The 21,259-nt window shown below is 39.7% G+C and overlaps 2 protein-coding genes and 1 non-coding gene across 3 annotated transcripts; 1 reads left to right on the forward strand and 2 right to left on the reverse strand.

Moving 5' to 3' along the window:
- Positions 1-2,378: 2,378 nt before the first annotated feature.
- Positions 2,379-15,711, reverse strand: ptpn11a (protein tyrosine phosphatase non-receptor type 11a). The gene is made up of 16 exons (XM_068335020.1): positions 15,333-15,711; positions 13,313-13,435; positions 10,393-10,587; positions 9,665-9,857; positions 9,023-9,142; positions 8,814-8,927; positions 8,597-8,693; positions 8,408-8,505; positions 8,137-8,295; positions 7,066-7,197; positions 6,793-6,947; positions 6,643-6,710; positions 6,382-6,533; positions 6,182-6,300; positions 5,990-6,095; positions 2,379-5,275 (listed from the first exon to the last, which is right to left on the reverse strand). Exons 1-15 carry the CDS (start codon positions 15,344-15,346, stop codon positions 6,026-6,028), a joined length of 1,809 nt encoding a protein of 602 aa, XP_068191121.1. The 5' UTR covers positions 15,347-15,711; the 3' UTR covers positions 2,379-5,275; positions 5,990-6,025.
- A 960-nt stretch (positions 15,712-16,671) lies between these two features.
- On the forward strand, positions 16,672-20,140 carry tmed2 (transmembrane p24 trafficking protein 2). Its single transcript, XM_068334489.1, has 4 exons — positions 16,672-17,017; positions 17,412-17,604; positions 18,123-18,230; positions 18,317-20,140. The coding sequence occupies exons 1-4, from the start codon at positions 16,838-16,840 to the stop codon at positions 18,439-18,441; spliced, it is 606 nt and encodes a 201-aa protein (XP_068190590.1). The 5' UTR covers positions 16,672-16,837; the 3' UTR covers positions 18,442-20,140.
- A 991-nt stretch (positions 20,141-21,131) lies between these two features.
- Positions 21,132-21,213, reverse strand: trnas-aga (transfer RNA serine (anticodon AGA)). The gene has a single exon. It is a non-coding gene; the product is annotated as a tRNA-Ser (tRNA).
- Positions 21,214-21,259: the final 46 nt, after the last annotated feature.

Below are 21,259 nucleotides of genomic sequence, written 5' to 3' on the forward strand. Positions count from 1 at the left end.
ACTGGTATGAACTGGCTGATGATGAAACGCTGCCCTCACTGACGCATCAGTTAAAACAATCCAATAATAAAGTCATAATAATCAACCACAGCAAAAAAAATTCACTTCAGAATGAGATCCCATCCTGTAAGTATACATTTTTTATATTTATTTTAAATGATATTGGATAGATCTTTTAGATTACTGTGCTCTTACTTCAGTAAATTGAATTACGTCCTCTCTATAATCTCCCTGCAGCCTCTTACATAATTTTGTGTTGTGGTTTCATTGCTTCTCATTTCACTCTGCCTCTCTGACTGTATACACGCGCTACAAAAGGCACCATGTACTCATGCACCATATGGGAATACTTTCTATTCCATCTATTTTTGGACCTTTACTTTGCCTCCAGCTGAACAGCTGCGCTTATTATGTGCAATACAATACAAATCAAATGGGCCTGCTGCACGGTGCAATTAGACACTACAATGATTACGTAATTCTATTATTCAGCAAACACAGCCTGGAGTCAACCTGAAGCTATTTTACAAGAGCGGTCACTGGAACAACAAAGGCTGTTACTGTCACACTCCTGGAGGGGGTGATGTCGACATGCGAAGTGCTTCTCCATGTCAGAGAATTACAGCACAAGTCGTGAGCAAACACTGATTAATCAACTCCAACAGGCCCAGTTCCTGCCTCCCCAGCCCGGTTCGTACTGCTGTTGCCCTCTTGTGGCAACTTCATGTCTACTCTTTAGTGTTTTGGCCTTGCCTCATGTGACCCTGCCCCATTTCACCACACTGAACACTTCATTTGCCAGATATTTCTCCGGCTCGGTGATCTGCACAAAATTGAAGTTGAAAACCACAAGAAAAAAAATCATGAGATCTGAAATGGATTAAAAGAATTCATGCAGCATAAGGATTCTGATTTCCTTTGAATTAAAGATGAACAGATGACGTAAACCTCCCCCAGTCATTTACATTCAAAATATTGGGAATATAAAAAATTGTTGATATAAGACATTAACATTTAGAATACATAAAGTAGAACTATTCATCAAAACAATTGTAAAAAAAAAATCAAAGAATTTGAAAGAATATTAAATATAAAATTATAAATATTTAGAAAGTTCTGAATGTTTCAAGTAGCAACAAATAATAGAAATCGACAAACTGTGCTACATGTTTGACAGTGACACTACTTGTACATCTTACTTGTGGAATTAATGAAAAATATTAAAATATACTACATCACAGATATACACCACATATTTATTCCCTGTACTATAAATAATAGTCGTATGTATATATTTCCAAAGCTAGAAGGTGATTCTAAACCCATCACCTAAGCTGCTATTGGCACATTTCTAGTTTAATTTGTTTCGGCCACTACAGATTCAGACAGAAAATATCTTCTCTTAGGAAATATTCCTCTTGACCAGATTTGACAGCAAAATTTAACAGGTTCTTACGACACGTGCCATCCTTCTACCAAGTTTCCTGAATGTTCATCAGGTAGTTTTTGAATTGTTAACAGTGAGCCACATGAGGAAATGACCTGATGAGAAGGGGGTGGGACTTTGCGTGTCTGGCCCTTCCCAATGTTTCTCTTTTCAGATAATAAGCATAATAAATGACTGTTTTCGTGAATTATCTTTGTCTCAATCTCCTAGCTGAATGTTAGGCTCTTCAAGCACTGAACTCATGTCATCTTCATTGTACATTGTCCCATGAGTCAAAGAGATTAGGATAAACTAACACTGACCCCCTAGTCAATTCTTAAAGGTCTCCAGATGAGCTTTAATGCAATTATGACAAAACCAGAGACAAAATCGAGTTACTCAAAAAAAAAGGGGTGTTTGGATGTTAATCTGAAGCTACATTGTTTTTTTTCTCTTTACCTTGTTGAAAGGTCATTTCACACAGATTATAAGAGACATTTTTTCTCTCAGCGGACATAAATTGACTTTGTTTGGCTGGGTTTTAAGTTTTCACCACCAGACTATCTTTAAAAACCACACCATTTGTAGGACTTTCGATTTTGAGAAAAGAAAAAAAAAAAGTCAAACTGTATATTCAGCATTAAATGCATTAAATGTTTAAAGTTACATTTAAAAAAATCTGAATGGACAGTTGTGAATACTGTCTCAAACATAACTTTTTTTTGAAAATTTGTGAGAAAACCATGAACTTTGTTTAAAAAAAAAACACACACTCAGACAAACTCTTTCACCTAGTAGTGCAAACTTTGGTTTTAAGGTCTTCTGAAAAGTCTTCAGAGAAACTAGAACTTCCTTCAGATGTGTGTGAATTCTAATTACTTTAAGGCCAACGTCTCTGGTCCACAGAATTTAATGGAATTAGAAAACCTTGCAAAGAGTGAGAGGACAGAGTTGATGTGGCACGAGTGCCATTTTATTGTTATCAAGGAAGTTAACATGGTTAACTGCACTGAAAATCATACAATAAACCTCTTAAGCTTTGTGAGGTCCTTCTCTGAATCACAGAGAAAGCTGTAGGAATATACATACAGTATATTTTATTGGCAAGTAGATATGTTTTAGTAAGTACATTCTCCTCTACCAGGTATTCATGTACAATATACATGTTAAAAAATAGTTTGTTTTGCATTGCGATCACTGTTTTTCCTTTTTTTTCCCGTTCAGGATGAAATAATTCACATTAAAGTGTTATAGGTTCTTGAATGGTGATGGAACTGAAGAGCACTGTTTTTTCATAGCTATCACATACAGAGGCGTACGCATAGAAGGCACTTCTATGCATCTACATTGCTTACATGATCAATGGAAAGCAGTTATATCATCTGGAAGAAAACGTGACATTGACACACATACACCCCCCCTTCAAACACACAAAAACACAAACACCCCACGAAACAATAGACAAATTCAATCTCCAAACCAAATGACGTCTGAACATCGTCGGAGGATGGAGGAGTTGTGACTGGGAGACAAAACAAATCACTGAAGTCATAATTTCTCATGTTATGAACGGAGCTGTTCAATCCTGGATGAGTGGTTGTTGAGAAATGTCCCTCAAAGCCAAAAGGACAGTCGCCCTTTACTCCCCCCTAGAGTCAGTACTTTGAGATCTGAAGGCGTCATGATGCTGAACAAATGTGCAGAAGGCTTCACGAAAAAGTTCAGGTGACACGTTTGAAATAAACGGTGAGGATTCTTCCAAAAAGAGCTCCAGAAATACTGCAGATGATTGTTAGGATGAAGGTAAAAAATTCAACACCATGAGAAAAACACTTTCTTTCTTTCTTGGTCATAAGAGAAGATTCCACTCTCATGTCTGTCTGTAGGAGGCGGCTAACTTAGCTTAGCATTAAGGCTGTAATCACAGGAATCTGTAAACAGCTGGAATCCGCCTGAAGGTGGCAGACATTTAGCCATTTTTACCCTTCTGTTTCTGCTTTGTTTAAACAGATGAGGTGTTAAAAAACCCTTCTTACAATAGCCTGCTTCAGACAGTCAGGTTTGTTTACCTTGAACAAACCAATGGCGGCACAACGGCAACCCATTGTTTGACCTCAGATAGAAAGCGCTCTGACACGAAACACGCCAGCGCTTTGACTAAATGAACCATCTCCATTACATCCCATCCGTTGCCCAGAGGGTAGGGAGATGTTCGACCCCACCCTATTTCCACAGTTTGAAGACCTTCTCTTTTTCGTGTCAGTTGCTATTAGTGGCTTTTTGATTTCCTGGTTGTGGGTGGCATTAAAGGTCACATCCCATCCTGTCTTACCACTGCTACATTTATAAAGACATGGATTTAGCGCCCTTGCCACCTCTGCTGCTGGCCCCTCACCCCTCTACAAAGGTACAATAAAAGCTCAGCTGTTCTGCCTGAATGCTGCTTTCTACTCTTTTCCACCATTATGCTAAGCTACGCTAAACAGCTGTTGACTGTAGCTTTGTATTTAGCTTCCAGACACAAGCGTGGAGTCATCAGACTTTTTTCAAGAGTATTTACGAGCAAATTTCCCACAACTATTCCATTAAATGGGTTACCTTGGTTACTATTAACAGAGAGGCAAGGAAACATTCTCCTGTTTTCATGTGGGTGCATATAAACTACTGAATCCAGCTGATGATCACAGGACATATTAATAACAACAGCGATGACTATTAGCGCCAGAGCTAGAGATGTGTGATTGCTTCCAAAAAACAGTGACTCTTAAAATTAAGTACATGTGGTGCTCAAAATAGGCAATGATACACAAAAGGCATTGTTGTAAAAAAAAAAACAAAAAAACAAAAAACGCCCAAAAATGTTTTTTGGCAGCCGTGCGTCTGTGGCGATGCCTGCAACGGAGTTACACTACACGCTCCCCCTGAAATCTCAACAAATCATCACAGACTTTGACATGCAGGCATGAAACTCCTCTCTGCACCCAATCTTAGATTATCTGTAATCCACCGGGTGAATCGAGGCTCGACTGTAACTGTTAATGCTGCTAAATAAACGTGCAGCAGTAAAGGGCGTTGAGCTCAGGAATGGTTAACTGACAGACACTGAAAGCACTTAAAACCCAAACAACAGTTAAAAGTTCATTCACGCTCTGAACTGCCTGGGTTGAGTGTCTCTTCAAGGCAGTTCTGGCACAAAAACGGGAATTCATGTTTAGTGACATAAACAGTAAATATGGTATTACACAACAATGCCGAGAGTTCTTCATTCAGAATCGTTACTCATATATAACACAGTGAAAATAGACAGTAATCACTGGAAATGTTGCCTATTTTTGTCCACAAATAAGGTCTCGTCTCTCGATGTTAAAAGGCTTAAATAGAGACTTTTAATTGGCTGAGAAATGTGGATAAAAATCATTTTGGCACAGGCCTATTTTGTCAAAAATCTCCTCACTTCCAACTACAGACAATCTACATAATCTTCCTTTAGTTAATTAAAAAAAAAATAGAAAAAAGAGATGAGCAAAGGTTAGCTCGGTTTTCCCCTCCGAGGATAGCGTTCGCTGTTTGCAGCCCTTGTTGGAGGTGGCATTTACAAAAGCCAAACTGTGGTTTAGCTTCTCAAAGGCTCTTCTGATGATCACAGTGGTTTAGAACTGGAGGGAAAACGTTCCTGTAAAGATGAGTGACACCAGGAGGAACCCGGTGTCTGGTCTCTCTTGCGCTATTTTTTTTTTTTTTTTTTAGTGTGTTTCCATTGTTCCATGTTATTATGATAAAGTCTCAGGCGTCACGGTATGGCTGGCAAAAAAACCCCAAAAAACCCAAAACAGGTCAGGCATCAAGATCCTGAAAGAGACAGACAGAAAAAGAAAATTAGAAACGTGGGACTCTTTCCTGGCAATTCTAAAATACCTGATCGCCTCACCTGAAGGCCTAGAGGTGATGCTTTATTCCTTGGTTTGCTCATTTCAGATTTGAATTAAACTTCATCAGTTTTGTTATCTGCTGTTTGAAGTATCTCTGAATTGAGACCAATATACTCTATGCTGATAAAGTTTCACATCAGAGCACCCCTTTAATCGTTACAACAACCAGAATCCAGTTTCAGACAGAGGAGTGGCTTGGAATTTGGAATTCTTTTTTTCCATCCCTAACTAGGATGTGTCATCAGGGTGACTTGTTGGTTTGTCAGCAAGATTACTTTATAGAATTCTAAATGGCAAAAGGGACAGGACAGAACCCCAGGAATTTTTATCCCATGCCATGAAGAGTGAGGATCCATGGAAAGGTTTTGTCTGTCTCGTAAATCTGATTTAGAAACAGCTTAAGCTGAATGAAACTTGTGGCGTTTTAATAAAGTTTTGTAGATTGAGCTCAAAACTTTGAGTTATAACCCTCAATTTGCAATTTTCAAATAGAAACACTCAGTCACGTTGAAGCTTTCCGCTAACGTAGCTGCTTCCATACTGAACTAACATCATGGCATTTTCACCTTAAATATCCATCGTCAGTGTTTGACATCATTCTAAAATGTTTAAATAAATTCTTTACTTATTTTACCTGGAACTGATAAAGCACAGGGGTCAAAGGTCAATCTCATCTGTAGCTCTTCTGTTGCTGCATCAGACCCACGTTCTCATACACTCTGGAGCTGTCCTCCCTCATCCTATCGATAAATGCAAACACTTGGATGAGAAACTGCACACCAGAATCGTACTGGGGATGCGAACCAGTAAAAGCAGCCCATCTTACTCTGTACAGGTGGGAGTAGGAATGGGCGTGCAAGGAGGCAAAGGGCTCTGCTCTCCTCCAGTCAGGTCTGACAAAGAGTACTTAATGTTGGTGTATTCGCGACCTTTGATCTTGCTTTTCTGCAGATGAAAAAACAGACGACGGTTAGAGACGAGGGCAGAGGCCAAGCAGAGGCCGTTAAAATGTTTCCGGGTGCTCACCTGCTCCTCCTCGATGCGCCTCTGCAACGTTTCTATGTAGTGCTGTACGGCCATGTAGATGAACCTGTACTGCGCCTCGGTCTGCACCATCCCAGAGCGCTGAGAACGAACCATCTGGATGGTCTTCGGAACGTCAATGTCGCAGTCCACGCCTGAAAAGCAGCATTAAACCATTAAATAAACCTGGGCAGATGTATTCAGATCATGTGTGTGTGTCTGGGCGTTTACAGAGTCCCAAATGGGGCGATGATGTCTACTCACCTTTTTCTCTGATCACATCTATCAAGATGTCGATCACTATAAACGTTCCTGTCCTCCCAATCCCTGCACTAAAGAAGAGGACAGAAGTGTTCAGGTGTTTGTTGCAAACGACTCGGCTTCTTTGTTTCACTCTTCGAATCGTGTGCGCACCTGCAGTGTACCGCTATCGGTCCGGCGTCCAGTATGCTCTCCTGTTTCAGGTTGACCTCTTCTAAGAAATCCAGCACACCACCGGGGTCAGTGGGGACGCCGTGGTCCGGCCAGGCTCTGAAGTGGTATTGCCATACTGTCCGTTCTGTGTTCCCCTGGAAACGCACAGGAACTGTTAACCTAACAGCTTCAATGAATACAGGATGAGAATACTCATCCAGGTAAAGGTGATGCAAAGCAGGGTCACGGTGAGCACGCCCACCCCCCACCTACCTGTCCAACTTTGGACAGTTTCAGTTCTCTTAAGATGTAGTCGTGAGCAGCTGTCTCTCTGACATTGCGAACCCGCATCGCACCGTACTCCTTCAGCGCTGACATGTCCGGCCAGTACTTCACACACTTACTCTGGTGAGACACAACATTCACACTATCAATGTTTTTATATCCCACACTCACAGTTTTAGTCATTCCACATGAGATTCTCACTGCTCCTAAGCTGGAACAAGGGTTACGTCACATCTTTCTGAGCACAAATCAGACGGTCAGAATTAGTTTAGTACAAATTTAATTAAACCACACAGTAAAAGGTTTCTTTTTTACTTTGAGATCGTTGCTCATTGGGTCATGAAAACTCAATGCTACCAAAGGAAACGTGATGTAAACGGAAGCTTTGAATGGCTTAAGCCAAAAGAATGCTTTGGATCCAGATTCCCCAGCGGCACTGATAATTTGCTAATTTAATGCATCTTAATTTTTGATTATTGTCATATACAATAATGCCTCGCTTGTTCATGCTTCAAGATGCATGGCTTCACTACATCGCAGATTTTTAGTAGGTAGTCACATGATACAGTACGCACATGCTCTTGGCTGACAGCATCCAGAAATGCGCTGCATTCCGAGACTCACGGAACTCAGCGCACTTCCGTGAAACACAAAAGTGCTTTAAACAGTCTATAAGACTGTAGGAAAAGGTAATACAGATATAAGGTGGTTTAATATCAATATGGGGAAGGTTCATAAACATTTAAATTTCTGTAAAGAAGAAAATAAATAGTTTGTCGCTACATCGCAGAATTTCGTTTTTTGAGGGTGGTCCTGGAACGCATTAACCACGAGTAATGAAGGATCACTGCAAACAAAACCACAAATTTCTTTGACATTTATAGAAATACATAAAATAATTGAATTAACTGTTGTGTACATTTATTTCAATCAAAAAAATCAAGTTTAGTTACAATACAGTTGGTGATAGACTTTCTTCTGTTTTTTCATTTCACAGAATCACAATTTGCTTGTTCAACAAAACCACTACAAGTGAAGTGTTCGAACCGTTTTGCTCACCTTTCCCCTCTCCACCTCTTTGGTGGTCATCACGATGACCCGAGAGTTCTCCTGGAACACCATCCTCCAGAAGTCACTGATGGTGTTCTGCAGACAGCCCTGAGTGGCGATGTAGCTCTTCTTCAGCTTGGTGCTGTTACACTTAGAGTCCAGCTCCGGCTACACGCACACACACATAGATACACACACTGGCTCAACACAGAGAATGACTTTCACACAAAATCTAGTACAGAATAAATGACGTGTGTCCCTGAGGATGAAGTGAGTTTACCATGACAGCAGATACTACCATGATGATATTGGCGTTGATGTAGTCAGAACCTGGCTCATTCGGGTCCCTGTCGTTCAGCACCACACGAGTGTGGTCGACTGGAAACAAACACATTGAGTTGTCTTTTTGAAATCCTTTCAGGCGAAACCAGTTTCCATTGAATGGATGTCACAATTAAATGTTTCTCACAAGGCAGAATGTTCTTGTATCTGTTTTTGTTCTTGTTCTCCGCTCTCTGGCCCTCCTTGCGGCTGTAGAGCAGCTTGCACTCTTGCTGCTGCAGCGTCTGGGGGGAATAGAATAGAGGAGAGTAAAATCTCGTCCTGATGTTGCACGCTGGGCGTCCGTAAGGGGAAGAACACAGAAGGATGGCTGTGCCTCACAATGACGCAGCAGAACTACTCACTTCAAATTCCTCCCAGAAGCCCTGCTTGACTTTGTCTGTGGCCTCCGCCAGTTTGCTCAGCTCCCGGACCCGACTTTCAATCTCTGCGGCGTTAATTCGAGTAGTGTTCAGAGGCTGTAAAGAACAGGAATCAGCGCAGAAATGACCACCAGGCAACGCTGCTGCCTCGGCCTGCAGTAATAAAAATGAATTTTGATCGCTGGAGGTACCTGTTTGAGCTGCAGCACTGTGCCCAGAGTTTCCACCATGGGGTTCTTTTTGTAGTGCTCTACCAAGTCTGTGAGGGAGTCAAACTTCTCTCCACCACCCACATCGTACTTTAGATCATGCTGAAGAAGAGGAAAACAGATTGACAGAGGAGTCACACCAATATGACCGACCCAGGGTTCGGCCAAGTAGAACAAAAATGATAATAACGCAGCATCGTCTGCATATAGTAGATAATTTATACAAATGTACTGAGTGACCAGTACAATCACGTGGCAATGATCATTTACCCTCCCTGTTTACAGCTGACGATCTCCTCTGACCAGAACACAAGGAGTTTCCAGACTTCATTTCATCTCCACTACTAGCAGATACTTTTGGTCGATATTATATATCTTTGATTTAAGATGGGCTTAAGTTGGACAAGTTATAACTGTTTTTGAACCTATTTTGGAGCTAAATTTTAGGTTAGCTGGGTGCCGTTTGTCATGTACTGCAAAGGTGAGAGCAAAGAAACCAACGGATCATTGTTGGCTGAACTTCTGGTATTGTGTCATTATTTTTCACTGTATTTCAACATCTCAAAAATGCCAAACAAGAATAGTGCTGTGAGAAAGAAACAACTGTAAGGAGGTGTGTGTTACCTGGCAGCGGATCATGACATGAGTGACTTTGGGTTTGCTGTCGCTGCTGTCCGTCTTGTCGTCTCCGGTGCGGACAGAAAGAACAAAGTCCCCCGGATGACTCTGGCTCTCTCTCACCAGGAAGCTGCCATTCTTGCCTTTTTCCGTCAGTAACTTCTCAGCCTCCCTGCCTGACAAGTGTCCGTGGAACCATCTGATGATCGACAGACACAGAAACAATCCGTCACATCATGACTCTAGGACAATATGCTACACCAAATATAGCATTAAGTCATTCCATTTGTCTCTAAACTATAAGATAGCTACGCTTCTGCTGCTATTTCCTGTTTGCAGGTGCAGAAACACCTGAGAAACACTGTCCAGCTAATGACTAATGATGAAGTAAAATTGAGGATTTCACCAAAATATGTATAAAATACATTAATAACTTAACTTCAAGCAGTTCGCTTTGCAGCGCTTTCACAAAAGCATTTCATAAAAAAGTTATTCCAAGTTTAGTCAAACCCCTGATTTACTTTGCGCTGCTTATAAATTTTTTTTATTGGATCATGTTCTTCTTTGAGCAGCTGAGACTTAGATTGTGTCTACGACCATTAGGATGTTTTCAGCCTTAAACTAATTCCAAAAGGATCTCAGGCGATCATCTGGTAAAAATTTGTCTCTGTGTTCCAGCAATAAAACACACAATCTAAAAACAAAAAGTAAGAAGATCCAGTGTGGTGGCTCACCTCTCTGAGGTGGGGTCTGCACAGTTAAGCGGGTACTTGAGTTCAATGACGTCTCCGTTTTTCTCTTTCAGCTGCCCGTGATGCTCCATGTAATACTGCACCAGCTCCGCCAGGGTGGCAAACTTCTCCCCCCCATACAGGTCGTAGAAGTCTCCAGTGTTTTGGATCTTGATGTGAGTGACGGCTCCATTCCGCCTGAAGACAAAGACATTTGGATAAATGTTCCCATCAGAGTCACACGGCACGCTCTGAGAGGAAGCTTATGTTGGGAATCAGGGTCTACCGTCGGTGCTGTTTAAGACGCTGAAGAATTGTGGATTTTCAGGGATTGATATAATGATGGAATTTTCTTTGAAAAGGCTGACTGATCCACCAGTTTTAAATTTATAGAAAACAGAATTACTGTTGATCTGAGCAATAAGTCAATGTAATATATGGCTAAAAGAAGAATACATCACTGAAGATCAAACTCAGAGCGATAAATAGTTTTTGTCTGATACTGCATACTGATCTGGAACCGATCACTGGACGAAAAGTAATTAACAAATCTGGAACTGATCAAACTGAAGATCAAGCCGCTAGGCCCAAAACAATTTCTAAAATGTCAAATACAGTCTGAAAATCATTAATTCGAGGATCCCTATTGTTTGGGAACCTCTGAGCTGTTCTGAAACACGGCTACCCCCCTCTGAAAGCTCTGCTTTCTGGATTCCTCTGTCACCACCAACTAAATGGACCAGGGACTATCTGAATGAAGGCTGCAGTAAAATATCTTCATCAATTTTTCCTTCAAAGTTTCTCTTGGATATGGTGACTTTAGAATATTTCTGTATTTGTCTCTTGTTTTCACCGTTTAAATGTTATGTATTCATGATCAGAAGTATGATTATAAGGATTGAACCAGCATAATGCTGTCTAGATTTTCCGCTGATGTTAGCTGGCCAATCAGTGTTGTGTTTGTTGAAATTCATGCAAGCGATTCGCCGTAATCCCACAGAATTATTCAGCATATTATAGCTAGTGCTAACTAATGTGAGCATTGGATTAAATATGCAGGGGAAGAATAACAAAACGTTTCAACATTTTTGGGGAGGAAGGAAGAGGAGATGGAAGAGGATTAATCATTAAATTTATGATTTAACTTCCAACTGTACATTTTTAAATTCTCCTCCGACAAGAAATATTTACCCTTAAAAAAGATATATTATGTTTTAATTATGTTTTTTATTATGTTTCTATATAAAATATTCTTTATTTAGTATTTTGCTTTTATATAATATCACCAGATTCTTACCAACACATGGCCCAAGGCTCTCTATTTCACAACACAAAGAGTTCTTTTGTGAAAATATTCAAAAGAAACAACACTGAGACCAAAATGTCAAATGGAAGGAAAAATAGACTGTTTTGTGACACAAACAATGTTGAGTCATTGTAGGTGACCGCCATTATACCAGAGAATAGAAAGGAGAACTTAAGGCAGAAGTGACGCTCAGTACCGTGTAACTTCAGAAGATTTATGGTTAAGTGTGGCAGAATGTGCACAAAAAGAGACAGACGCGCTGGTTTGAACCAGACGGGACGAGTCTCCCTGCAGAGACTGAGCGTGACTTGCTTTGTTTCCAGAGGAAGTAAATATGGTGAGAGACGAGAGGCTGTCCAGCTAAAATATGAGACCATTACAAAAATAACATCAGCTTCATCAGCTGAATAGAGATAATGATACTTCATCTTAAAAACAAGCTCTGGGATAAAACCTCAAACTTCTTTTCATCAGTAAAATTGTAGTTTTACAGCAAAGATCTAGAGCATCATTGACCCGTCGTCTCTTAACAACATTATTTATGTTTGAGATGCAGGACTCAGTGTGTCAATAGTTGTCTGTCCGAACATCCACACAGAGAAACATTATCCTTCATTTGGAGTCGTCTTTGTGTCTGTTTGATGAATGTGAAAAATAAATACTCGTTTTAGTTCTGGTCTGAGCTCCAAACAGGCTGCAGTCAACTGACTGTTATTACCATTCGTCGATTAGCGTATTAAACTATCAATAAAATATCTTCAAAGTTCTTTTTTTGACCAATCAAAACACGAAGACTTGTCATAAATGACAAAGGAAAGCCGAAAAAAAGTGGAAAAGCCTGAAATTAAATTTATAAAATTTGAAGTGAATTTTTTGTTGATTCTTTTGTCGGCATACACTAAGAATTTTTTGTGTGCTAAATCTTCTATGCAAATTTTTTGTGTGCTTGTGACACACCAGATACACTCCTGCTTTGTTCATAACGAAGAGAAATCACGAGATATCATAACCTGAAAAACATTATCTTCAGGCTGATTTAGGCTACCGACTCCTTGCTTGTTCCACCTGTATCCCCCCCGCCCCCCACCGCTGACATCACCAGCTCAGGTAAGGTAACCATCCCACCCGTCTCTATGCACAGTGTTTCCTCAGCTAATGTTTTGTTAAATGGAAGACTAATGGAGAGGAAGGAGTAGTGAGGCAGTAGCAGACCGAATATGACTAATGACCAGGTTATAAAAAGACATTTATATATATATGATGCTTTTCATTACCACCCCCCCCCCATTTTATCTTAAAGTTACATAACTCTGTTGAAAGACTTTTCAATTCAAAGTGGACGCTGATAACAAATATCCTGAAATATCAGGCTCTATTAAAAGCCTTTCTTTCTTGCACACCCACAGAAGTCGAGGCGACAACTTTAAAAATAAGGGAACTCAATATAAACATGAAACCAAAGCTCTGAGAACAGTCTGTGCTGAAGTGGTGGCTCTTTCTGTTAACAGTCGCCCTGAAGATAAAGCAACAGAGAGCACCACAGAGTTTATTCTGAGGCTTGAAAGTGTTGACACAGTATCATACTGCATCCTGTAGTGTACGCTGCATTGTACTTACCGTACCGAGAGGGTAAAGTCTCCTGGATTACTCTTACTGGGTCTGGCTAAAAAACTCCCATCAACTCCTCGAGTCAGCAGGAGGTTTTCTGCCTCCACGCCTGTGATGTTGGGGTGAAACCATCTGAAACAGATGTAAAACAATGTTTACTGTGGAGTATATGGCTAGGTCGTAAATTTTACTCTTTACTATTCAATGTATTTACTTTCAGTCACTTTATTTACTGTTCAACAGGAGTTGGCGGAACTTAAATGATCACCCATTTTTTGATTGACTTTTCCCAAAAACATCTCAAAACGCAATACATGGATTCAGATTACATTTAGTGCTGGAGTAAACCAAGGAAGAAATTACTCGATTCTCATGCCAGACATGGATCCTGGAGGACAAAAAGCCCTGCTTCCTGAGGCTTTTATGACAATTTATTAATATAATGAAGAACAACAATAATGATATTAATCAAAATGAAAATACCTACACATGGAAAACAAAAGCTGTCAAATTTATATGAATAGAGCTATAGAATCTATATGTACTGGGTCACGCTACATTAATAGAGAGGGGTAGAGACATGACACTACCACTGATATGTAGCTGAGATTACAATGGATTTATGTATCTGCGAATGGTAAGAATTTAGAACTTGATTTAAAAAGATATCCAACATGATGGGAATAATAACTCTTATTATTAGTTGATAATAGTTTTTGAGGGTCAAGGAATCAGATTGTATTATAACAATAAAGAATGAGCCAGAGCCAAAAAGAGTGACATCATGATGATCATCATCATAGTGTGAGCTATCCCTGGTGCACGATGATAAAACCGTTTGGTGGAGCTGGTTTTGGCAGAGGAATATGTTCTCTGAGAACAAGCTAACATTCTGCATCTGAATGCAATCCAATAAACCATTATACAACATTGTGACTACATTATTTAGCATTTCTGCTGTTTAATGTGGTGCATGTGATAGATACAAAAACTGTTGTTTCAACATAACTACGCCCTTCAGCTTTATTGATCCCAAGGGGAAATCCGTCTTGCAGCCAAACAGACCTGAAAAAAATGTACTAACTCACTTTTGCTTTGTGTTCAAACATCTAAACACACTTTAAACCAGATCACCAGCTAGCTTGGGCATTTCCTTCAACTTTTCTTTCATCCTGGTTGCAATTTAAGTCTCCTATGTGTTGCAGACGTGCAGCTCGACCAGTGTCCTTACACTTCTTTTAGGTATATTCCAAGGTTTTAAAATGGTGCTCATACTTTTCCCAGTTTCACAAAACCTTTTCTTTTTGTTAAAATTAGTCGCACTTCTATATATTGGGCAGCTCTGAGCTGACCACCAATAACCAGGATGACATTACCAGGTGGTTGTCAGTCTGAGGAGGAGGTTTACTTCTAGAATCAATACTGAAGGAGGACAAACTGATTACTGTACTTTTAACATGATGGATCATCTGAGATCTCTATTATGTTGTTTTTAATCTCAAATTAAATTAATTACTGACTTCTTTATATCGTCATGACACAAACTGCAAATTCAAACTTGCGACAAAAGCCAGTGGCGCGTTTTTGAATCCCTTGAGTCCACATTCAATCAATCTGTCCACTGTTTGTTTTCATAATACTAAAGGACGCTTTAAAGTCTATCACAGACCATAGAAATATTCACCTAAATAAAAAAATCATTCATTTTCCCACTCGGTTTATGGTGGTAGTAATCCTTACCTCTTACTCTAACTTTTAGTTTTACACTGGTGCAACATTAGCATTGTTTACTACACTGAACATCTTCTGCTTGGGCTCTTAACATTAAGTTGCCGGTGAATGCTAAATGAAGCAGTCTTAGGCTATATTTTCCGCTATCTTTTTTTTTTTTTAATGCTTTTTCAGAAACGTTGGCGCTCTCTGAGTTTGTTTACGAACACACCAGCATCCAAACAGCTGAGTTGGGTTAAAGTTAGCTAACGCAGCTAACACAATCAGCAGACATTGTTTTCCACACAGACTCCCTTACCTCCGAGATGTCATTTTTGCGTTCCTCACTTCCTCGCTGGCGGTTAGCAGTAGCTAAAATTAGCTGGCTAACGTTTCCGACGTTTCTGCTTCAATCACGAAATAAAGTGCTTCATCGGTTCACACCCGGTCAAACGGGCACCGAAATCAACGCATCGAAACTAATTTTTAAGAGCGTGCGTTACAAAAAGTCTCTAGGCCTCGGCCCGGAGACTTCAAAGCTAGTCGGTTATTGGACGTCACCAAACATGCGACAAAAACAGAGGATGCACGGATTTGTTCACCGTAAGCGGCCGTTCCACGGAGCTGTCGAGTCTCTATCAAACACAACCGTGGAACTCGGGCCGTCCGGCAAACAGTGTGACAAAAAATTAAGAAATCCTACCACTTTCCTCCTGCGCATGCGTATTGCTAGTTTATTTTACGACTACAGCGACGCAAGCGGATAGCGGCGGAGAGCTTCTGGAGAGAGTTCAAGGACTCTCGGCGAAAGGGTTTTTAGTTGGCCATCATCAAATACGAACCAAAACACTGCGAATTACACCGCTAAATATTGATCTGTAATAAATTTTCCTTTATAAAACCAATTAAAAAAATACTAATAACTTTGGAAGTGTCATCTTATTCTCTTTCACATTGGAGTTTAACATTTTCCTATGCTCGGTTTTGTTTAATTTATCACAAGACAATAATCCCCGTTGTTAACTCAGTTAAATAATCTGAAAATGAACAAATCCGTCTGCATTTGAAACGACTGAAGGTTTGACCTAAATAAATCTGCGACTTCAGACTTTTAAAATCAAAAGTATACCCCATGCTGAGAATATTAATGACACGCAATATGTTATATAACTAAATGGTGTCATGTCAGTGTCTCCACAGCCATACCTTGGCAGGTATTTGCTTTAATTGGTGTGTTGCAGTGACAGTAAGAGTGCATTGATTGTAAGAGCATATTAATCACAAGCAGCAGACATTCAAGCACAATGATTTGAATTGTGGTCTATGAAACAAATGTCAAACTGGTCTAGTAACGAATACATCGTCCAAAAATGACAGGTAATTATCTTTTTTGTGTGTGTTTAATTTAGCATTTTTTCTTTAAACAAAAGTGGGTGGTTAGGTAATTATGCTATATCTCCTAGATAAAACCCTAAGTATCTCAAAGTATTTAAACCCTCTGCAATTTTTTTTTGTATATTTCATTTATAATTTGATGTAATAAATTAGGTGGTGGGGCTTAGTAGATAAAATGAAATACTGTATGTTTTCACTTTATTTTATTTGCGCATAGTCTTAAATTTGGCCCTCGGTGTTGGCCGTTTAAGCCCGTACGTGGCAGTCGCAGAGCAAGTACACATTAGCAGCCTCGGCTGATGCGGCTGCTCTTCTGCAAGAATTCACTCGTAGAGATAGACATCGAGTGTTCCCACGGTATATACTAAAGAAAGAACTGTCTTTATATCTTCAGACTTGGTGTGAAATCCGCAGTAAAACAGTTGAAACATGTTTACCGTGTCGGAGCTGGTTGTCTTACTGGCCGTCTTGTCTGCCACTGCGTCTGGCTACTTCGTTAGCATAGACGCCCATGCCGAGGAGTGTTTCTACGAGCGGGTTAACTCCGGCACAAAGATGGGCCTCATGTTTGAAGTGGCCGAAGGCGGATTCCTGGATATCGATGTTGAGGTGAGGAAGTTTTCAGAGAAACGAAACCAGCAATCGAACACGTGGGGATTTATGTTTTTTAACTTGAACTTGCTAGAATGCTACCAGGGCCTCTGCTAACATTAGCTAGCGCCTACTACGTTTCATTTAACGTTAAGAAGGACTGGTTGATGCGCATGTTATAGTTAAGTAACTCAGAATCAAACCATTCCAAATTTTGGCTCAAAAAATTTCATGTTTCTGTTTATTGTGCGAAATTTGACATAGATATGATAAAAACTTTAAAGGAAGTTCAACGTTAGCTTTGATCTTGCTTTGAGATGCTGCTGACATATGTTACAATGGTCCCCTCATGACATTGTTCTTATCCAGCAGTGTTGTATACACTGATTATTACATCCTGCTTTCTTTGTAGATAACAGGACCTGATGGCAAGCAGATTTACAAAGGTGACAAAGAGTCCAGTGGGAAATACTCTGTTGCAGCACATATGGACGGCACCTACAAGTTCTGTTTCAGCAACAAGATGTCAACCATGACACCAAAGATCGTCATGTTCACCATTGATATTGGAGAGGCCCCTAAAGGCCAAGATATGGAGACTGAAGGTACATAAAGGGTGTTTGTTTTGTGGTTTCCTCCGTATATAGAAATTATTTCTCATAGTCAGCCTTTGCTTACTTGCGTCAATCAGAGTGCAAACCATTTTCTTTGTTTCTGATGAGTTCTTTCCCTTTCTGACTTTGTTTTGGACACTCTTTTCCTCTTTAGGTGGTGACAGCTGGGATGGTAGGGACAGGGCAGGCTATGGCTAAACTGCTTTTGTGAAATAGACTTTTGGATTTGTGATGCACTGCAGACTTTCTAACCGTCGTGGTTTCTGTAGTGTAAACTAATATCCTATTTTTATATATGAGGACTTCAAAACTCATTGTGAATGGTCTGACTGTTTGCACAGTGAGAACACAAGGATTTCTAAATGCCTTCAATCATTAAGCAGCACCACCTGCATCATGTGTCACAATTGCAAAACTGTTGTGCATGTGTTGCATATTTCATGCATGTTTTTGTCTTTTTGCTCAGTAATTGTGCTGTGGCTTATAGCTGATAATTTTGTCTTTTGCAGCTCACCAAAACAAGTTGGAGGAGATGATCAATGAGCTGGCTGTGGCCATGACGGCTGTGAAGCATGAGCAAGAGTACATGGAGGTTCGTGAGAGAATACACAGAGCAAGTGAGTACTTAAACAATAAAAGGGACAATAACAGTTTGGTAATTTCTGGCTGTATTTTCAAACACTGCTCTTTTTTCCCTTTCCAGTCAATGACAACACAAACAGCAGAGTGGTGCTGTGGTCATTCTTCGAAGCTCTGGTTCTGGTGGCAATGACACTAGGACAGATTTACTACCTGAAGAGATTTTTTGAAGTACGGCGAGTGGTGTAGTAGATTAGTGATCCCTCTGTTTCCTCCACTGTTTTCTCCAACATCAAGACAAGTTGACACTCTTGGAAATGAGTCTGCCAGTTTTGAGTAAAGCCTACATTTGATTGGATCTCAGATGTTTTGTTCTCCTGTTACTCGTTTGATTCCGTCTGAATAATATAATGTTTGTTCAGAAGGAATTAGCCGAACAATTCTTGGCTAGATTTCAAGTTTCCACTGGTTTTTATGTTTTTCTTTTTTTGTTTTGGTCAAGTACTGTTTGATAAAAGTACCCTTTGCTTGCCAGTACAGTTTTGGCTGTGTGAATGACTGTGAGACTCAATTTCATTTTAGGCAAGCAGATGGAAAAGATTTAGAGATGCACATAAATGGAATGACATGTGTGGAGTAATCAATGGAGAATGTAGCCCTTATAAGATACAAATGGGATCCTTTCTATGATTAAAATGGTAAACAAGAAAAAAATGGATTTTGTTATTGACTCGGATGCAGGAAGTTTATGTCTAAGCTTAAGCAGACACTGTTTTGACAAATGTGTGATACCTGGAAATTATAATAACGCTCTCAAATACCAAATTGCACTCTTTTTTCATTAATATCTGAAGGATTTAACTGCAGCTGGTCCTCAAAGGAAGCTGTTCTTTGCTCTGTCAATTCGGAGAGGTCCATGTCACAAGGGGTTCAGCAGATATTGTTGATAAAACTGCAACTCCTCATGTAGTTCAGCAAACAACACCTGATGGATGATGGGTTCAATCTTTAAAGACTAACACTTTGATTCAGCAGTAAGATCTCTCTTTAGACTACCGCTAGAGCTCAGCTTTAAGAGTTGAAGCAGCCTAGAGGTCGAACTACAGTACTTGGAGTGTAGAAGAATGGTGAATTACATCGATTGAGGCTGGGTGGGTGGATTTGGTGGGGGTCTGACACCTAATGACTGCTGTGTGCTTTAGTTGCTTCAGTTGCTTCTGTAGTTTTTTTGTTGGGGATTTTAAATTATGATTGTAAACAAATTTAATTGTTTGTTTTTCCCATAGCATATCCTGTGACATGTAACAGTGTGGCTGATGCATTTCACACGATCTTTTTTACTTTTTTCTGTTCCATACACTGTAAAAACATGCAAGGCAGTGACTGCACATCTGCAACGCCCTAAGTTGCATGTCATTGAATAGAGATGTTCCGATACAAGAAATGCTCCAATACCTGTGTATGTAAAATGTATATTACTTTTTTAACAGCCATATTCAATTAATCCTTTATCATTAATGTTTGTCTAATGTCCTGGCTCCATTCAAACCCTTGTACAAAAAAAGTGGAATCCAGTTTGTCGGTCACAACTCAACCCACAAATGTCACCTATTGTCTACTTGTACAGCTGTACACAATGTTGCTTGGAAGTAGCCGGCTCTTCTGTTTGTGGGCTGGAAATCATTTGGTACCTGATTGTTATCTAGTCTCCAAGGGGCATTTTAAGCTGTATCAAAGGCATTACTTTTTCTGGTATCGGAACAGCCCTATTGCTCGATATGCTCCAGTTTTGTATTAAAAATAATCTTTGGTGAGGTCAAGCAGGTACACTGCTCTGTACACAGTCCTCCTTTTTGTGATTAAACAAAATCTGATAAATCTGTACAAATGTAGACTGGTCGTCTGTGGAAAAATGCCCCAAGTTTCATAATAAAGACAATATTCTGTATGATTATTTGCATGTCTTTATGAACACACGGTAAAATCAAATTACTGAAGATTTTGACAGTACATTTTAGAATTGAGTGGTTCTTAAATGTGTTTAAGATGCTTCAGCGTTTTACTCAATATAAGGACAGTTTTTACTCTAGCTGTAGATTATAGTTTATCATAGTCAACTGATGAAACCTATTATTTTGAAATGAAGATTACACCACAGCAATTTATAAAGTAGCAGAATTAAATTAAAATTTTGCACATTGCATTATTACAGCAATTAAGACAGGCAAAATTCAACTTTCTTGTAATTTAATTAAATCCTTCAAATTTTATCAAGATGTACAGTCAAAATTGCTTCCCTGGGGTTCATATGTTTGTTCATAAGCCGATTGACATTACATGATGGAAGCATAGGTTAAAAACTCACATAGTATTGGACCGACACCTGAAGTTGGATTCTCAAACAAACGTTAAAATAAACCTTTATGAAGTTTTTATCTGAAGGTGTTGCTAATACTCCAGCTTCCAGCAATTATTGAAGTACTGTACTTCAAAGCATCAGCTGACCATGTCATGGTAGCAGAGTTTGAATCGACACAAGGAGAACCCATTGGATAATTGGACTTAATTATTCATGAACTCATTCTGTTGCAGGCAATACGTATTAAGGATATTTTGCATCTAGCTGTTTAGGTCTATAAAATGACTATGGAACTAACTTCAAATCACAAATATAAGTGTGCCTGTAGTCTATATTTAAATAATTACACCTTAAAATTTACCCTTGCGGATTTTATGTGGAATGTGAGTGTTCATACTGCAAAAGATCCACCTGCTTTCAATCTGGATGGGCTAAGAATAGGATCTTGCTGCTATTTTGAACGCAGCCTTAGATAGAAACCTTCTTGTCAGTGGACTCGGTTGTTCAGAATCAACACCTTCCAAGCCAGGTGGCTTGACTATGGGCAACCTGACATCTAAAATTCAAAAAATTAATTGTCCGTTGTCGGCAGGATTCGAACCTGCGCGGGGAGACCCCAATGGATTTCTAGTCCATCGCCTTAACCACTCGGCCACGACAACGATAGTAAGACGGGAAAGTTCCTACATCTGGACCATAAAAAAAAAA

Source organism: Antennarius striatus, chromosome 15 (assembly GCF_040054535.1).
Source record: "Antennarius striatus isolate MH-2024 chromosome 15, ASM4005453v1, whole genome shotgun sequence".
In the NCBI taxonomy this organism is placed as follows: Eukaryota; Metazoa; Chordata; class Actinopteri; order Lophiiformes; family Antennariidae; genus Antennarius; species Antennarius striatus.